A 20132-nucleotide genomic window follows, 5' to 3' on the forward strand; every position below is an offset into this window, starting at 1 on the left:
ATCCCCATTTCTGGACCTTTAAGATTATTTTAATTAAATGCAAACCACAAAATCAATCAGTAATCAGATGGACAATTAGCAGAAAGAAATCAGTCGATCTTGGTTGCGCATGTGGCCCTAATCATGGAGCTACGCCACTGTCAGCCACCGTCAGCCACTGTCAGCCACCGTCAGCCATCCTCTACTGCCCTCTACTGGTGGATTTAATGTAGCACTGGTCACGGTCGGAGTCAATCGGGTAAATTCGGAGGGACTCGTACAGGGGGCGTGTTCGGCAGTGGCACAATCGGATGATCCCTGGGTGGGCGGAGCCAAGCAGGAGGAAGTGGTCTCACTGCTCCAAGAAAACCGGTCACCAGCATTCATACTCCGGCAATTTATCCGAACTTCTCCATCGCCACAGCTGCCCACAGGATAAATCGCACCGCCAATCCTCCACCTGCGCATAGTTTACTCTGCCATTCACGTCTAGGCAGTGTGTTTATGCGCCAAGATCTAAAAATATCCGTGTAGGACTTGGAGATTAACTGCTGAATTATAATGGAGACGCAGATCCATGTGCCCGTAGGGTCTCCGGCAATTACGAAAATACCGGTTTTTGTGGACGAACACAATGTCACGGAAGGTGCACTGAAGCTTATAAAAGAGCTACGACCAGCGTGGGACACAAGCGATGTTAAGACGAAGGTAAAAAAAACAACAAAAAAAACCCTGAGCTAGCTGTAGGCTAAGCTAAGCTAAGAATGACAGCACCGCAGCATCACTTAAAGTCCAGTGTGCACGAGCCCCCGCGTGCGGCTGGTGCGCACGGAGAGGAGGGCGGATGGGATACTGCTTTTCTTATGTAATATTTTGGTTCAAATGCACTATAATATCTTGTACTTGTAATATCCTGATATGTATCTTGTATTAGAGCACTGGAAAGTTATAGTTTCTTGTAAGAACACTAAACAAATATAGCAGCATGCAAGCGCCGAGCCATCCTGTCATGTTTCAGTGTCACTGGGCATCTGGTGGTGACATCCATCCATGTGTGAAACAGGCAGCGCAAATGATCCTTACAGTCCTATAGTAACTACATTACTGACTTCTCTTGTCCAATCAGTACAGTTATGAATAATAAACATTTCTGGGACTGGGACAACATGCTATGGATGTTTTTCTGTTGGCCATCTGATTGTCCCCATGAAGAAGTTGTGTGACTTTCAACATATCTGTTTTAATGGAAACAAGTAGGCCAAGCTAAAAGTCAAGTCTGTGGGGAGGTGATTCCACTCACACTAAGAATGCATGCTTTTCAATGTATTTGTGACCATTAAAACACCTGTAATTGACAGGATGCAAGATAAAGACAATGCCATTCAACATTCAAGGCAAAGCAGGGGTGGATCTCCCAGCCAAAAAGCTACATAGTGCACCTCATAAGTTTCAGTGGAAAGAATATACAGCAGGCTGCTTGGAGAAAGATCAGATGTCATGTCACAGCCAGGTCAGCGTTGGTGACTGTTTCAGCATTCACATTTTTCATTGTTTGAATAAAGCAATAGTGTTTTTACAGGATGAAACTGTGTAATCTTTCAGCCCTGTATCCCCAGAGTGCACTCCCCCTCTCTCTTCACCTGCGGCTGAGCGAATGTGCACACTTTTTCTCAATGACCATCACCCAAACATACTTTGTCCCTCAGAACGCCTGCCTGAAATCCTGAATGTATGTGCATCAATTCATTAACAAACCCACTTATTGCAAGTACTGGTCTAGGAAGAATGAATTAAAACATAGAGTAACCTACATAGAATGTATGTGTTCTTCAGTAGTTAATGCACTGTTTGGATCACAGCACGACGTGATACATGATAAGGACAATTGCTCTGCTCTACCAACCAAAGCACTGCTGATCCTTTCTAAACACAAGACTTTATATCTACTTCTTGCCAAGAACAACATGTTTCATATTTTCCAGCTGACCAAATCCTGTTTGTGTAGTCAATTGCAGTGACTGAATGCAGATAATATGACTGGATGTTTACTTCTGTCTGGAGGCTTATGGCTGCAATGTACTGGTGACTGCTTTTTAGGAGTGTATTGTGAGTAAGTAGAATGGGTCAGTCATGTGTTAGCAGAGACATGCTTGTGTATAGTCATAACGGGGATGCCTGGCCGCCCATCTTTGTGGTGAGCTGCGCATGGAATGTCAGACATGTGTGAGTGGGTGTGTGCTCTGGGAGATGCTCACTAGATGTTGCCAATGGACCTGCTGTGCTCTAAAGGGTGACCCTCTCCCTATGGATGACCGTTGATGTAAAAGCATATAAAACACATGGAGTACACAAGGGTTCCCTTATCTGAGAGGGTGATACAAACTACCTGCCTGACTACTTTGACTAAAATAAAAGACAAATACCATAAAACACAAAATTTGCAATGCTTTACATTTTCCACAGTTGTCCTAATCTTCTCTAATGAAATACTTTCTGTTTGTACCAGCTCTTCAAAGATGGCACTACAAACAAGCTGGTGGGCTGCTATGTGGATGATAGTCCAGAGGATGTAGTGCTGGTGCGAGTTTATGGGAACAAGACAGAGCTGATTGTGGACAGAGATAATGAGCTCAAAAGCTTTCAGGTAGAGAATGAATTGAATATGGCTGTGTGCACACTTTCTCAGCTCTTTGTAATCCTTTTCTAATAACAATGTTTTTCTGTCAATAGGTACTGCATGCAAATGGCTGTGCGCCCCGACTGTACTGCACCTTTCAGAATGGCATCTGCTATGAGTTTATGGAGGGAGACGCTCTGGGCACACAGGACGTCAGAGACCCTTCACTCTGCAGACTTATAGCCAGAGAGATGGCTCGTATCCACGCCATCCATGCACACAATGGCTGCATCCCCAAATCCAACCTGTGGATTAAAATGCGCCAGTACTTCTCTCTGGTGGCTACAGAGTTTACTGACCAGGCATCTAATATCAGGTGAGTGCTGCTTCTGACTGTAGTTCAGGAACACTCTTCCAATGATAATGGTGCAAATTGGTTCACTATCAGTGGCCTTATGAGAACTGAGGAGAACTGAGAACATTTTATTATCTTACAGTTATGGTTTTCTAGCTACATAAATTGTTTGATTGTACTTAAATTATTAAGTGCTGCAATTCTGATTTTATTGCAATATTTTAATATATACACAAAAATAATTTCAGCTTTTGCAAGTATTTTGCAACCGCCACCACTAATTTGTATTGCTGGTTATTTAAAAGAATAAGTAAAATTATGGTGTCCACTTCCTAAGCAATGTTTTCATCACCATTAATTCAGTCTTTTTTTTAAATCAATTTACCAATATATTACATCACATCATCTAATACAAAACCAGAAAAGACCACGAAAGACCATTATACAAGAGACCCTTGGTGAGAATGAAACAATGGAGAGTTTGAAACATCCAGGTGGTTGAAATACTTTTCAACAACAATTAAACGACAGTACATTTATTGGACTGATGTTTCACCACCAACCAGGCAGCTTTATTGGGACTGGTGAGGGCACTTGTAGGAAAATAACAGACTTGGGTTTAATGGATACAGGCACCACATTAGAGGTAACAGAGGTATGCAGGATGTTCGATAACCAGGGCTACTGCTACTCCTGTATGTTGTAAGATTACATTGATGCTTGGCTGAAGTCGATGAGTGGTTTATACAACTGTACTGTACATAGCACTATGTAAATGCGAGAGTACGGGCTGGATATGAGGAGTCTGTGGCATGCAGAGGGCAGCAGATGTTTGCTCAGCTCATCAGTGGGCCTGTTCTTTCTGGGTGACTGAGACAGGACCTTATGTCAGACCGGAGAGGTGGGAGTGTAAGAAACTGTAAACCTTTTAGTAGAGCTTTTGTCGTGTTGTAGAGGAACTTTGTTTTTACTTTGGACGTAACTGTGACTGTGTGTGGATTAACTTCCATAAGCCTATTAGACACCGCTTAGGGCAGGGGTCGCTCTCTAGTTGGTTTGAGTAATGTGATAGTGATGTGCAGGTGGCTGGATGCCAGTGAGGTTAAGAACCTGTTGTTTTAGCTGTGTCCCTGAGACCTTGCACCCCACAGAGCCCAGTTGTCTGTGCTTGTTGGTCTCACGAGTATTCACCAGCTGACATCGAGGTAAAATAACTAAAGCTTGTCTAACTGCAGGTTCTGTACTCTCTTCCTCTTTTGTGTCATCCAGGATCCAGCAGGAGGTCCCTAGTCAGGCAGTGCTGGAGCAGGAGATGGCATGGATGAAAGAGCATCTGTCCACACTGGGCTCCCCTGTGGTGCTGTGCCACAACGACATTCTCTGCAAGAACATCATCTACAACAGCAAAGAGGGTGGGTACTTTGTGAAGGCTGTCTCACCACTAATCACCCCAATACATGGATCTGACTGGAGAGCTCTACTCTACAGATCTTATGAAGGCCTTTATTCATTCAGTATATTCAGTGTGTCCATACTCCCAAAGTTATAAGCTATAAGGCCTAATCTGCTCCTTTAAGTGGTATATCCTCCCTGGTGGAATGCTTCCCACTCAGTCCTATGTATACTGCTATTGTGTCATCCAGTCAAAGTATGTGTATGACATTGCCAGGTTGTACATTGCAAGTACAGCTAGCAGCTCTGTATAGTTACACAGTCCAGTTTTACAGTCCACTTTTAAGTCTAGATTGTTGTTGTTGTCTTTTTCAGGTCACGTGCGCTTTATAGACTATGAATACTCCAGCTACAATTATCAGGCCTTCGACATTGGCAACCACTTCAACGAGTTTGCAGGTTTGTTCAAATGCAGTCCTGTACCGTGTCTGTGGGTTCTCCTTTTTGTACATTGCTGAATTGTTTGAGTGTTGTTTAGGTATGGCAGAGCCTGACTTTGAGCTTTACCCAAGCCGGGAAATGCAGATGGAATGGCTCCGAGAGTACCTGCAGGCCTACAAGTTTTTCACCAATAAGAGTGAGGAGATCAGCCAAGCAGAACTGGAGACACTTTACGTACAGGTCAACAAGTTTGCCCTGGTGAGTAGATGTGTTTGTTCATATAGTAATGCTGTGTAAATGTATTATAATTACATTTGTGGACCAAAATCAATAAAAAGCGACAATATATATGCACTAGGATGGTTAAAAGTATTGAAAATTAGATACTAATCACTACAAAAGTATTATCAAAACTAGATGCTCATTTGGGCAAGATACTACAAAAAAAATCACACTTTTTTTAAAAGTATTGTATTTGACCTTTTCTGAATAGTTTTAGAATAGTCAGAAGCTTTATCAGAACTTGTGTTTGTTTGTAATATAAGGAAATTACTCTTATGTTGTGTTGAAAATTATATTCTGTTTAGAAATCTGTGCCAACTATTGAGCTTATTCCTTATCAAAATTGAATATGAAATTTTTATATCAACACAAACTTTGTCAGGGCTTAATAGTAAAATGATATGATTGTGAAAATGCTGTGAATCCACATTCTTTTGTAATGGGAGTATAATTTAGTTAGGAAGCATTTACCGTATATTTATCTACATTTATATTTTGAATGCATGTATATGCATTTTTAGTCAGTGAGGGCATTTTTAACATAATGTCTTCAGTGCACACAATTTAAATGCAATTTTACATTTACTGTCTAGGCATCTCATTTCTTCTGGGGATTTTGGGCTCTGATCCAGGCCAAGTACTCCTCCATAGATTTTGACTTTCTCGGGTAAGTTGACATCTGTGTTTGTTACTGTGTGGGTCCTAATATGAGTGATGGGTGTAAGTGAATGGTCTCTGTCAGTAAGAGTGAAACTCCAAACCCTAAAGGCAGGACATATTACATTTCATTTCTTTCTGCTGGACTTCCTGGCCAGACACCGCTGCCAGTCTCCCATTGTGTCTCCTATGACTGAATATTTAAGTGAATCCACCACAAATTAAAATCTTTCATTCTATAACGAATGAGTGCGTTTTGTAAAGTTATGTTATCTGTCCTTGCATATGTTAATCTTATGACCAACAATCTCACGGTGCTTTCAAAAAGTTAGTTAGTATTTGTAATGTATTTTTCTTTGGAATTTTCAGGTATGCTGTCCTACGTTTCAACCAGTACTTCAAGACCAAACCAGGAGTGATGGCGCTTCAGGTCCCAGAATAACTTCAGCTGTTTAAACTTAGAGACTTGACTCTGAGGGTCAGAGATTGTAGTTGGACTTTATGATTTGGACCAACTTGGCATTTCTTCTGCAAGTGCTACTTTTAATTTCTCTTTCTGTAAGTCAGCTCCAAGTCAAATTTTCAAACGTTTGAGTGTGTGTATGGTTGAATGTGTATGGCTGAATGTGTATCATCTAGTTTGTCTGGACTGATCTGTCCTGCACTCCCTCTTTGGGCAGCTGAACCAGGTGTATGGCATCTTAAGCTGTCATACAGGGACTAAACTGTCCATGGCAGTCAGTGTAAGGGCACAGACTCTTGTACTGTGTCCCAGGCTGTGACCAAAACCTGTGCAGACTTTTCTCTGTGTAGTTGCTTCCGTCTTGGGAAGTGTTAGGATCTGCTGGTTTATTGCAGTGAATCTACTTCTAAGACTTGTGTCTACTTACTTGTTTAGTGCAAACTGCTGCTGCTAACAAATGTGAAATCTGAGATTTTTATTGTGCACTACCGTGAAATAGTTGTCTACAGAGACAGGTATGGGTAAAGACATCACTATCTTTAGTAAGGCTGGGTACCTATAAATGTTTATAGGTATCAGTACTTGAAAAATACCTGGTTTTCGGTACCAGAACCTCAACTGTATTTTTTTCAGTAGCTTTTCCTGTATTGATCGTTATAGATGAAGCAGGTACTGCTGATCCTAATGAACATTACATGACTTTGAAATGCAGCCAATTCTAAATAAGATTGCCTCTTGCTCTTGTTATACAATTTTAGAAGTAGCAGTAGTTTGTTCCATGTGATTCACCTGTTCACATGAACCTCTGGCCTTCAAGTCAAACTCATGTTCCGACCACACAGTCACCCATGTCATTAGTTGGTCTTTATCATTTCATCAGCGTTCAGCTTTCTAATGTAGAGACAGGACAAGTTAATTCACAGAGCAGTCTCTACATTTGTGTTCCAGCCACCTCACTCAGTCTCTTGTTTCTACTGAGTGTGGTTGAATAGCTTAATTCTTATGGCCATTTCTGCATGGACCTTTTTCCGCACAGACGTTTTTCTGCCTACTTGACTTTTATGTTCACCACAAATGCTTGGATAACTTTTCCATCAAACGTTTCCGAGCTTTTGAAAAATCCCAACCTTCCTCACCTCTGCCACCGCACTGCCCCTGGATTTATTCATTTATCGATACAGATCCAAATAGTTGTGCATATGAGCAGCTGCATATAATATACATATTTCATTAAAATAAAATGATATATAGATCCTCTTAGTGTAGTGTACTACTTTTCAAAATCAGAGAGTACATCATAAAGAAAAAGTTGGTAGAAATATCCATAAATCACTTTATGTATGATATCTGTCCAATGGTCAGTTGTACCTGCAGGGGGAGTCACTGAGCTCTCAGCTTTGTCTTTTGCTGCTTGTCTCAAGTAACGGGACATTTGAATAATTGACATGTTTCAGGCTCTAGCACAGGACACCAGATGACTGACATTAGTAGCTACATTAGTTTTCAGCCTGGCTTATAAAAGTCAAGTTAACCTGAAAAGAACTTGCACCAGTGATATACCGTCAGTTGTGCATTTTGTTTAAAACACTTTTGGTGCTTTATAGAATACATTGGCAAAAGTAGGATGGATCATCACAAAAACGGCAACTAAATGTAAAGAAAGGCATTGACATGGACATAGAAGGTCCAGTGATTCTTTCTCAATGTGGAACAAAATGTCCAGTGGCACCACTGAGTGGCACAAACATTAGCAGCTAATTTTACTGGTCTAAAAAGTTTATTCTCAAGTGATCTGTTGCACTCTGATTCTCAAGTTTACTTTCTCTTTGCACTGACAATGATGATATTTCAAGTGTGAAACGTTATGTAATCAGTAATTTCAGGTTCAGTCACAGCTTGTTTCCATCGAGATGGTATTGCTTTGCCTGGAATGTTCCACAGTATAGCAATATACTTTTGCATATTAAATTGCAGGTGTTTTTGCAAAAAATGCTCTTGGAATAAAGTGACCTACTTGATTCCATGGAGAAAGATAAGTTGTGGAATTATGGAACATTTTAGGCAAAGAAATTATCCATGGAGACAAGCAGGTGGGGCCCTCCTCCATAAAAGTTACGTAGTGCACCTTTTGAATATGAAGAGGGTGAATTTGTGATGACCAAAATAAAATGAAGTTAATGAAAAACAATTGAGACCAATAGAGAGATTGCTATGTTACCTTAAAGCAACTACATTCTTGTAGCTGGACTCAAGTTCCATACAAGCCATTGAAGTTTGTCTACTTGAAAAATGCTTTATTTATTGTGTGACTTCAACTTATTGTCTGAATGCCTCTGAATAGTTTGCTTTGCAGTTACAATATTTTTGTTTGAGAATGTACTAACTTAATTATGAGACACTGTATACATAACTGTTATTAATGCTGATCATTTTGTAATGCTTTGACTGAACTGAGCTGTGAGATCATGTACTCGAGTGTGATGGACCATGTAAATACTGCAAGATTACTGCAAAGAGCACTCTGTACAGTGACTCCTACAGACAAACTAGGTTTAACAGCTGTCAGTAAATATTTCCATAAAGTATGAAACCAAAATCTTTGTTTTGTTCCATGTTTTGATCATTCTTTCTGGATCTCTCACTTCAAAAATAAGCAGCCTATCGAGACCTGAACGTTCAATACTTAAAATGTGACTTTCTTAGGTGGTTCAAGATTATATTCTGTACTGATTCACACCCCTTAGACAGAAATAATGTCAGAGAAAAAGGATAATATGAGTTGAGATTGGACCACATCTCAAATCATTCAAACGGGTAGTTTTCCCATTTCCACTCCATTAACACAAACGGCCAATCAAATAAGGGTTTAACTTGAAACTCAATGTTTAAATTCTGATTACAAGAACAACACTGACATATCCAGTTAGTAAAACAACCAATTTATTGGTTTTTAAGGAAAAAACAACAACTCTGAAAACAGAAATGTACATCTTTAAATTACACTGGCTCTTATAAACAAAATATAGTCTCTTCTTTCTTCTGTATTTACATCAGCAGGGGTGACTAGTGGCTTTGGGAGCGTCTCTACTAAAATAACATGGCAGTTCCAATACAACCAGCTTCAGGTATAGTCAGACTACAGAGCCCTTAACGGCTTGATAATGGGTTACTATTCACACTGAACACCTAATGTTAGTGATGTCAGCATCACTTTGACACTATTCAGGAGTAGCCAGAATTTTTCAAGTAATGCCTTATGCAGATCTAAACAGTCCTTCCCGTGAATTTGTTGTAAAATATGTAGCCAACATGTGTTTGTGGGTCATCCACCCCTTATTCAGTCTATAGAAGGTAACAAATGTACTGAAGGAAATGGTTGAGGGAAATATTTGAATAAGTACAAAAATACAGAATAAGATATTCTCTAAAATGTAGAACAATGTACATCATTGTGACAGAAAAACTGGTTTGAGGTCAATCAATAAAACACAGAGAGCAAACAATTATAAAAACACCAACAAAGTGATACACAAATACAGCATTTACAGAAAACAGGACAAGAACAGTGAGGGGAAACTACAATGTGCCTTTTTAACTGGACCTGAAGTTCAACTGTCAACAATTAAGTGCATTTGGGGAAACAATATTGTACTGCATTTCCAAACCACAAGAGGGCAGCATCAAAGTGTCATTTCTCCACCTCAGAAAAGTTGCACTGCTGTTCTAAGGGGGGGAAAAATGTAACCTCTTAAACAGAGAGGACCAATGCAAATGTTTTTATTGCAACAATTTAGCATAGAAAAATTATAAGTGCATGAATAAAATAAATTCAATTTTTGGAAAGAAAAGTGTTGAAATTGTCCAAATTATCTTGAGTGGTGTTAGAGTTAATGATTGTCTCTGAGTGAATGTCTCTTAAATGTTAAAGATAAGACTCATTCAATAACAGCCTGCTGTCTATAGGATGTGGTCACCCAAGCCTTGAAATTTTGGATGCTACAGCCAAACACGTGCAAAACACAAAACAAAAATGTTAGCCAACCAATATTTAATAGTGAAAAGTAAAAAAAAAAAAAAGCAGATACCCCTTCTGTTGAGATTTGATTTATCATTGTCTGTACAGGTAAAAGGTTAGTTAAAATGTTTTGTTAAAAAGTTCCAAAGGTGAGCACCTGCCAAATCAAGTGCCCCTTTGCGCCTATTTTATACAGCATCTTATGTGTCCCCCTTCCCCTCAGTCTGCTAAGAGCACTAGTTCCCCCTCACTGCGATCTCCTCCATCACTCTCTTCGCCCTCACTGTAAGGGTTGGGGTCCCTCTCTCTATCTCTGTCCCGGGACATGGGGGGCGGGGGCTTGATCGGTACCTCTGCTCTCCGTCCAGCAGAGGAAACCTGGGGCAGGTAGTGCTCCAGCAGAGCTGGGTGGAAGGGCATGGTTGCCACAGAGACAGGACCTGTGCTGCTGTGGTACTGGCCTTCACTGTGTGGGTAGTGGATCTGCTGTGGCTCTGTTTGACTGAAAAGAAGAGGATGCAAAGATGAAAATGAGATTTCAAGTCTTAGTGGTGGAAAGCCAACTTTTCCAGCAACATTAAGCTTAGATACACTCAATTATTATAATTATCAAAAATTATGAGTACTTTTCTTCAAACTCCAGTTTTGAATTATTATGAATACGTATTACAATACAATTAGCAATGCCTTGAATTAATTTTCTTCAGAGAGAAAATCTTTTCAAAGGAATACACAAATGTGATATTAAAATTGGTTCTGATGCAAATTAAATGTTTTATCACCACTAAATCAGTAGCCTAACTTATGTATAAATGCACCACACGTGTGTATAATTACACCACAACTGTTTACAATTAATAGTTACAAGCGCACATATCAAAATGTGTTCATGTAATGTAGTGTAGTTTTTTTTAATGGTTGGTATTGGTTGGCATTTGATATTTGTGCTCACGGGTACCCATAGTCCATGTTTTGAGTAAGACACTTCTCTTTAATGCATTTGTTGCCTACACATTGCTTCGCCTAGCTGCTCCTTACCTGTGTGTGTACGGGCCCCTCTGCTCCTGCCGCCGGCTCTTCATCATGGCCTTGTACTCTCCGACGCGGAGGCGCCGGCCTTCCACAATGCAGGTGCGTTTGGGCCGGGGCTTGTACTTGTAATCGGGGTAACGCTCCAGATGCTGCCTGCTCAGCCGGGCCTGCTCCTCATAGTACGGCTGCTTCTCTTGGTTGGACATGGACTTCCACCTGGAGCCTGCGGGGAACAAAGATATAATCACACTGGTATAAAGGCAGATTTTTTTCTACAAATTTATCATAACCTCTGAAAATGTCCAGTTTTTCTAAAGTACATTTATAAAATTCCTTATTCATCACACTGAACTCAACCTACTAATGCAAGCAAGTTGAACCCATAGACTATAGACTGTATGTATAAAGGGACATAGCTAACCTGCTAGCCGCTGAGATCCAAACAGGAAGCAAGCATGGGCATGCTTCTGGTTTCATTGGCTCTGTCTCCAATTCACTTTTTATTGAAAAAAATTTGCCCCTCTGTAACTGCTGCCATCAGCCTCATTACTTTGGTCTTAAATTGTTCTTATATCTTAATTTCGGGACAAAATAGTGAAAATAAAAACACCAGGTGCATGTAGAGTTTATGAGTATCAATAACCGAGGTCGCTCCCACTAGCATTAGCAACAGGTTTGATTGACAGCATTGCTAAGGGCTTGCTCCCTGCCAAACCAGTGGTGCAGCCGGGAAGGGGAGTTACATTCAACAGCCTCACTCCAGGTTGGCTCTTTGATTGCTATGATAGTTACAGTCGGAATGACAAATATGGAACTCTAGCTCCAATATGAAGCTCATCGAGGATAGCATTTGGAGTTTGGAGTAGACACTATGGGTGACATCACACTCACTTAGTCCACAGGTAAAGTGGAGGCCAAGTTATGACCCCAGCATAATTCTATCTGAAAACTACAGTCTTATATTATATATTTGTATTTTCTGGTTAATAAAAATGTTACAGAACAATAAAGATTATCTATAGATGCAAGTAACATGCCATCCCATTCATCAATATCTAGTTTGGGTTCTTTCCAAGAGCCCATGCTGACCCCCTAAGAAACCCCAGGTTGGGAACGACTGCTCTACAAGTCTTGTCATATAAAGCTTTAATTTCCAAACCTATGGTAAACAAAGTGTCTGTTAGCAGAGTTGTGCGAATGGTCTCTACCCCTTTTCGTCCACAGTGAGTTGCACAACATTTAACGGGGTATTGACGTAGATTCATTCAGTGTAATTAGTCTGGATGTGTGTGTGCATGTCGGCTTCTGTGTGTCAGCCTGAATGGTGGTTGCTCACAGCACAATAGAATGGAATGCACATGATTGGCCCAGTGACAGCCCTGTGTGTGTATTTATGTGTGTGCGTGTATGTGTGTGTGTAGGAGAAGCAGGTGGGCTGGTCCGACTCTCGTGTTGCACCGTCTCAGAATAGGCCCGCGTGCCGCTCTACTCACCCAGGATCTTGCTGATAGAGGAGTTGTGCATATCGGGGAAGGCCTGGAGGATCCTGCGCCGCTCGTCCTTGGCCCACACCATAAATGCGTTCATGGGTCTCTTGATGTGGCCGGAGGAAGCAGAAGGTCGCGCCTCAGGGTAGCTGCCTGGTGCGGGCTGAGCTCCTACAGAAATAAGACTACAATCAAACCAGAGCACCGGATTGGGAGAGAGACCCGCCAAAAATACGCATACCACATTTACCCACAGGCGTCTGTACGTGAACTCTTCCTGAGATTAATATTTTGTTTTATTTTTTAAACAACCAAAGCTTTCATTTTTACATCCTGTGAAAGGGCTACAGTTTTGAGGGCTTGTTACACCTCACATTAAAGTGTTGCTGGCACAAGTTAAATTGATTGTTTGAGCCCTATCGATGGGAAATACCAGTGTTTTTGTTTTATGTTTCAGTCTGATACCTTCTAATACTAGAGTTGTATTGTAGGTCTAAAATATTATTTTAAAAAAAGTTTTATATTTTGATAAAAAGGTCCACCCATAATTAATAAGAAGCACAAAATTTACCAAGCAATGGCTAGAACACAATCTGTGAAGGCTGTACTAGTGGTGAAACAATTGTTTATTATGTAGTTAGATACTATAATACATACTATAAGTGAACAGTGAACAGTGAACTCTAAAGTCTAGAGGTGCAGGCCGTACCGTCGGAGTCACTGCTATGGTGATCCTCAGCAGTGGGCTGTCTGTCGTCACTGCGCTCACCCTGAGGTACTCGCTCACTCAGAGAGGGATCTTTGTATTCCTGCACATACAGAGACAGACAGGTGAGGCAGTCATGTGCAGCACACACATGTTCACACATATGCACACACAGGCCATTTGAATGTGGAGCACTGTAAAAGAGATGACCCACTGATCATAGGCAGTCATGTGTCACACCGGAGCTATTTAAGGTAAAGGACTGGCACACTTGGCATATCAGCTGTGTTTAAATAGAGAGCTGTAAATGCAAAGAAAGGAAGTGGGAACAAAAAGAATGGCGTTTATTGTACCCTGGACTAAAGGTGAAGGAGACAAGCAATAGATAGTGGGAACAAATAGAAATTTGCAAAGCTATTAAAGCAGCGATGATCTTGTAAATTATTATTTATTCCAATGGCGGGAGCACGTTTCCAAAATAGGGCAGAACGGTCTGTAGGTGTTAAAGAGATGCAGAACTGTGTGTGTAGAAGACAGGACAGACTGGACAATGACACAGGGCAGGTGGCTCACTCTCTGCCACCAAGGCCTTTGTGGCTTTGTGAGGCTGTCACACAGCTGCTCCAAGAGCGGCAGCTTCACCTCCAAGAATGAAAACTAAGACAAGAATAGAAGCCAAGAAGCACATAAACCAAAACACTGTGCAATAACTGTATACCAGAAAGGAGCTGTGAAAGTAATCATTACAAATCTACAACCATTAAACATGTATTTGAGCATGCTGAATGTACATTTTTTACATGCTGTGTAAAGTTTTCAATCAAATCAGGAATACTGCAAACACATTATTTTTATATATATATAAAAACAAACTTTGAGACAACACCACTAAAATGCATTGTCCAGGATCTCCTTGTCTGACAGAGGATCCTAAACAAACAGCTGTCTCACTGGAACCCCAAAATGGAAACCCAAGATGCCAAAGTTACTTGTCATTTCCAAACAACTTTCTCCAAACAGTATCAGCTATCAGCTGTGGTAATGGACTTGTGCTTGTTAATGACACGGCCCATGCTATAGTACAACCGCTAAACCACTTCCCGTAACCCTAAACTTCTGGTGTTGCTAAATAAACTCCAAGACTGATGAGATAAGATGTCAGATGTCTCCATTTTATACCCCCTGTCCTACTAATAGATTATGTGAGTAAAGTGAGATACTGTTTGGACACAACATTTACCGTCTTTCCACCACAGTCCCTGTCCCTGGTGTCTTTGCCGTGGTTCCTCAACAACTGCTGAGCGTCATGGATGGCCTGGGTCACAACATCTCCATCTCCAAGGAAACCTGTTGGATAAATAGGATCCAACACAATGGGAAATAATACTTTGGAACATTTATAAGGGAAAGCGTGAGTTATTGTGGGAGCACAATAGAGGACAGTATAGCCATTATTCAAGTTGTATATTGTTTAGGGAATACAATAGAGATGCATAAGGAATTGCATTATTGCTTTGCTGTGGCATGTTAAAAACAAAGAGTGTGTTTTCCACAGGGAATTGTGAATAAAACTTGTCATCTATTCAATTCCAACACTTTTAGAAAAAAGTTAAAAGTCTCCCAAAATTCAACAAATAATATGGTTACTAAAAAAAGAAAACCAGGTTAAGAAGTAGGGCTACTCAGCCCTACTTTTTATGTAAAGCAGTCCAATTACTCAATTAGACGATCACGATCTTTCAATCTCTTGATTAATCATCAATGATATGGTTAAGGTTTTTGAATCAAGAGGTCAATCCCCCGTCAGTGAAAACATTTTTGTAGCATACACACTTATTAATTTCTCTCCAACTAATCCTTTAAGTACCCACATAACTGCTTTACTATGGTCCTTGGATTTTTTGAAGACCTTCCCTTTCCAACCAGTATTCCCAATTTATCCACTATAAAGTGATTTCTGCAATTATATAAATCCATTACATGAACTTTGCACATGTAGTGTGGGAATTAGTGTGGACTCACTGAGCGCAGACCGGGGAGGGCTGTGGGACACTTCTCTTGGGTGCTCTCTGGGTCTGTACGCCCCCTGCAGCCCCAGTGTTCCCAGCTCCAGAGCCTGAGGACTGGGTGTCTTCCCCATCTCCATCCCCTTGGGTTTGGAGGTCAGGTTCAAAGGCTGACTGGCTTCCTACACATACAGTGAGAGCAGATGAGCTGGGGTGGGGCCACACACACACAGTCACACACACAGTCACACAATGAGGCTAAACCGCAAAGGGCAAGGGCGTGAGTGTCTTGCAGTTATGCACAGCAGATCTGGCATGTTGGAGCGCATCTGTCACACCTTTGTAGCATTTTGGTCCTTTTGTCTTGGTGCTCACCTCATCCTCTCTTCCCTTTTGTTTACTTAAGCTCTGTTGGTCTATCTCTGCTTGAGAAGCAGCCGTGCAAACAGGACACACTCGGCACACACACATGGCAGTGCACTTGTCAAACCTTTGAACAGAGGGTGTGGCGTATTCCAAAAAGCTTTCAGCTCCAAAATACCAGAAAAGTACTATTATCTATTTAATCTGAGCGCCTCTTTGACACACACGCTGTTGCCCTCTCTCAGTATTAGATTTGTGTGCATTAAACGTATGTGTGCATCTTTGGAGTGAGTATTCTTGCACTGAGCCATGGTGGTTGTATGTACCTGTCTGAATGAGCCGCTGCCCCTCTTGCTGGGTGCTGGGTGAGGACTTGGTAACAGCTGCATGGGGTAATCCACAGCTGCACAACAATGACACAAAGCAAATTAAAAAAAACAAAAACAGGCTTTTGTTTGCTGCAGTAGCAAGGGAACAACTGTTTAATCACTAGTTGTGGTTTGTATTCTGTTCTTTAAGATTAAAGATAAACATTTAGTGCCTTTCGAGTGAATTGTAAGGGTTTATTTTAGAACAGTCAGAGAAGATCCACTGAACTTGTGTGAAGCCGTGACAAAGTAAGTGTAAGTTTGCCCCAACATATAACATCATTGTTAAAAAGGTGCACTATGCAAGTTTTCTGATGGAGGATCTGACACATTCTTGTCACCATAGAGATGACAGCTTTGCCTGGAATGTCCCACAGTATGCCATTAAAGTCAAAGCCCAAAACAAGACAAGCAGGTGAGCCCAACAGGCAAAGTTACAGGTCAGATCTGTGGAGAGCTGACCCCACAGCAAGAATGCATGTTTCTCAATAGCATTTCTTCAATTACATGTCTTATTGCTCAAATATAGCAGCTGGTGTACGCATCACCACAAAAGTTACATGGTGCGCCTTTAAGTGATCATATTGTTTTTGCAACTTCAGAAGAGGACACATTTGTTCAGGTATTGAATGTTCAAAGGAACCGTCTTAACACAAACGCTGATCCCCATCATTATGCCAGTTAAAACAACATAACCTACAAGTAACCTCTTCACTATTCATTATTGTGGTTTGATTGTTGATACAATGGGAGAGGTTAAGATGACAAACCTCTACTTTTTCATTCTATACATATCTGTGAGGGAGCTCTTCAACAAAATGGCATTTGTTGAAATATAAAACGAGCTATCCTTAAATTACGCCTACAATGTTTTAAAGACCGGCCTTGTGAGTTTTTGGTTTGAAAAGAGGAGACGACGAGGTCAGAGAGAAGGAGCTTTTAAGTCTTGTGAAAGGCTGACAGCACAAAGCTATGCCTCTCTGAGCTGTGCCCTTTATAGCCTGCTAACTGTACAAGAGTGAAAGCTACCATCATCGCCATTGTTCGGCTTGAGTCTACGTTTGTGTCTCACCAATGCTTCCCATTATACATAAAACAGGCCTTGAGTTGAAGTGCGTTTAAGTCTCTCCTCAATACGATTTGAGAAAAGACAAGGAGGACATTCCAGTGCGTGGTTAATAGAGCTGCATATGGCAACAACTTTTCTGACGGATTTTGGCCTTCAAATAAAAAGAAAGATCTTAAGTGAGTTGAACGTTTACCCTTTTGTTCTATAGTGTACGGAAAGAATACTCCACGGAAGAGCTGATAACCTTAAAGTTCTCATACTAAAGAAATAAAACAAAGCAACCTTGGGAGACTAACAAACGAGAGCACTGAAAATTTAAAGAGAAGCTACGTCTTTGCACTGGGTTTCCATTAGTGGATATAACCCTTGTCTTGTCCCAAGTATAGAAATATTGTATAAGCAGTTCTTGAGATCTAAATTTGTCCACTACATACTGTTTGCGTGTACTTATAAAACAACATATTGTCTGATAATCAGGAAGTGTGCATTAGCATCCTGTTAGCCTTACCATCACAGGAAAAACTCCGGTTTGTTCTGAGACTTGTGAAAAGCGCTTATAAACTCATCGTAGTGAATAATTAGGATGCTCGGAGTGGATTAGATTAGTGAAAATTTGTTCAAAATTAATTGGTTCTGTTTTTCAATTTGCAGTGGTCCATTTTTAAAACGGTACAAATCAACTAGAGCACATTTAAGAGCTAGCAAATTGATTATGAGGGGACTCACTTGGCTTGCATGGGATCGGTTGCAGTGGCAGGGTCATCTGAGGGTCAGAGGTCACTGGCAGGGGCTGCGTGTTTGGGTGAAATGCTGGGATCATGACATAGGGCATGTTTACCTGCTGAGACAAAAGCAGACTCGTCAACCAAACGTGTGCGCAACAGCAGTCAATGAGGAGAGAAAGAGCGAGAGAGAAGTAGAGAGGAGAAAGAATGGAGAGAGAGAAGAGGGAAGGAGAACAAGAGATGAAGGGAGAAAATGGAGAGAGATTGCAAGAGGAAGGAGAAAGGGAGACACAAGAAGCAAAGTGAGGAGAGGGTAAAGAGTGAGGGGAAGAGAGCGTGAAAAGAGAGTGAGGGGGGAGAGTGAACAGAGATTGCAAGAGGAGAGGGGGACACAGATTGAAACTGAAGAGCAAAAGGGAGGAGTAAAGAGAGAGAGTGACGAGACAGAATGAGTGAGGCCTGACCTGGATCTGCTGCTGGAGCAGGTTGATCTTGTGTTGTTGCTGGATGAGTTGCTGCTGCTGTTTGGCAATCTGCCAAAAACGCAATGTTAGATTTGACTGGAAACGGTACAATGATTGGTCACAAAACACAAGGTTTTTCAAGATTTTGACATGATCTTAGTTATAAAATATGAAATGCCCAATAAGATGGCGTAGAGATGTGCAGATTATCCAAAAAATAATAGTGTGAATGTTTTGGAGATATGCAAAATTTGAATATAGATTATATCTTTTATAATGCAAAATGGTGCAAAACGATCTGATTTAAAAGAAAAGTGGAAAAAAGCTTATGTTGTAAACTTGCAAATAATCCAATTTGTTCACATATACAGTTTCAGCAGACAATTGTGCTATTTTGGGGAGGGCTGATTATTCAAAAGCTACATTTTCATACATTTTCTTGAATTCTTAAATTCTATGGCAACGTTTCTGACTTTTCATCATACTGAAATCTATGGATATATTTAAACACATGTTTTAACACAATGATGTTGGAGTGGCATAATATTGTCTGAATATCGCTATTGGGATACTTATGGTATAGCAAAAGACGAAGTTTCAATCTGTCAACTGGACAAATCGTAGAACGTTTTGCTGCTCATCCAAGCCGCTTCTTCACTTCTGGTCAGATTGCTGGTGGACACAGTCCCTCCCTTCAGATAGATATAAGGCAAACTACACTGAAACTGTAAACAGTTATTGTCTCCAGTTTCAGCCTTAACGACCCTATTCAACCTTTAACCGCCCTCCTATTGTTCTCTTTTGTTTCTTTTTGTTTGCTTTGGGTCTGAGGATGGAATCATAGATCTGTGAGCGATTATGTCTCAGGAAAGACGATCCTTTCTTAAACAGGAATGGGGGCCTAACAAAAATAACTTATTTAACTCCCCTCTCAAACCATTTCTTTTCTCTGGCTAAGATCTGAACCTCACCATCTTCAAAGGAGTAGTTAGTGTCTTTGAGATGGAGATGTACAGGAGACTGGGGTCCAGAGGAGCTCTCTCGACAATGTTGGTACATTTGAGAAACTAAACAGCCACTCCATAAGAGAATGTAACGCTCACTGCACTCTTCATTACACTGAATGGAGTAGACCACATTATTTTGTTTATGGCTCAGGGTTTTGTCCTTTGGGTGAACCAGTTTCTGTCTTAGTGTTTGTAGGTTTGAAAAAGACCGGAATCTCATACTGTCTGAAAAATTCTCTGAAGTTTTTCAAACACACCTGCTGTGTAAGGAATAGTTACGCAAATCCTTCTAGGTTCAGATTCCCTGTTGTCCTGTTTTTTAGCTCTCTTAGATCTATTGAAGGCCCATTTTGGATAACCACAAGCAGAGAGGGCTTTCTCCACGTAGAAAGTATGTAGAATGTAGCAACACCGGCGCGAGAGCTCCTCTGGATCCCAGTCCACCGTACATCTCCATCTCAAAGCCACTAACCACTCCTTTGAAGATAGTGAGGTTCAGATCTTAGCCAGAGAAAAGAAATGGTTTGAGAGGGGAGTTAAAGAAGCCATTTTTCTTAGGAAAGACAATCCTTCCATAAACAGGAATGGGGGCCTGAGACATAATCTCTCACAGATCTATGATTCCATCCTTAGACTCAAAGCAAACAAAAAGAAACAAAAGAGAACAATAGATGAGCCATTAAAGGTTGAATAGGGTCATTACG

At 40.9% G+C, this 20132-nt stretch overlaps 2 protein-coding genes across 4 annotated transcripts in view; one reads left to right on the forward strand and one right to left on the reverse strand.

Moving 5' to 3' along the window:
* Positions 1 to 304: 304 nt before the first annotated feature.
* Positions 305 to 20132, forward strand: part of etnk2 (ethanolamine kinase 2) — a 78501-nt gene continuing 58673 nt past the window's right edge. The window contains exons 1-8 of the mRNA XM_033966995.2: positions 305 to 687; positions 2486 to 2623; positions 2710 to 2972; positions 4221 to 4363; positions 4719 to 4802; positions 4882 to 5042; positions 5660 to 5733; positions 6093 to 8661. Of these exons, the coding sequence (XP_033822886.1) occupies positions 541 to 687; positions 2486 to 2623; positions 2710 to 2972; positions 4221 to 4363; positions 4719 to 4802; positions 4882 to 5042; positions 5660 to 5733; positions 6093 to 6165 (1083 nt within the window). The 5' untranslated portion in view covers positions 305 to 540 and the 3' untranslated portion in view covers positions 6166 to 8661. The remainder of the gene's footprint in view (positions 688 to 2485; positions 2624 to 2709; positions 2973 to 4220; positions 4364 to 4718; positions 4803 to 4881; positions 5043 to 5659; positions 5734 to 6092; positions 8662 to 20132) is intronic.
* Positions 9105 to 20132, reverse strand: part of LOC117371408 (transcription factor SOX-13-like) — a 31652-nt gene continuing 20624 nt past the window's right edge. For 2 of the 3 annotated variants that reach the window (XM_033967088.2, XM_055221805.1), the window contains exons 6-14: positions 18422 to 18490; positions 17959 to 18073; positions 16122 to 16198; positions 15449 to 15614; positions 14667 to 14773; positions 13430 to 13529; positions 12727 to 12891; positions 11240 to 11456; positions 9105 to 10703 (exon numbers count right to left, since the gene is read on the reverse strand). In XM_033967088.2, coding sequence (XP_033822979.1) covers positions 10421 to 10703; positions 11240 to 11456; positions 12727 to 12891; positions 13430 to 13529; positions 14667 to 14773; positions 15449 to 15614; positions 16122 to 16198; positions 17959 to 18073; positions 18422 to 18490 — 1299 coding nt within the window. In that variant the 3' untranslated portion in view covers positions 9105 to 10420. The remainder of the gene's footprint in view (positions 10704 to 11239; positions 11457 to 12726; positions 12892 to 13429; positions 13530 to 14666; positions 14774 to 15448; positions 15615 to 16121; positions 16199 to 17958; positions 18074 to 18421; positions 18491 to 20132) is intronic. The other variant, XM_055221806.1, reaches the window with a different exon arrangement.

The sequence above is a fragment of the Periophthalmus magnuspinnatus genome, chromosome 5 (genome assembly GCF_009829125.3).
Source record: "Periophthalmus magnuspinnatus isolate fPerMag1 chromosome 5, fPerMag1.2.pri, whole genome shotgun sequence".
NCBI lineage: Eukaryota > Metazoa > Chordata > Actinopteri > Gobiiformes > Gobiidae > Periophthalmus > Periophthalmus magnuspinnatus.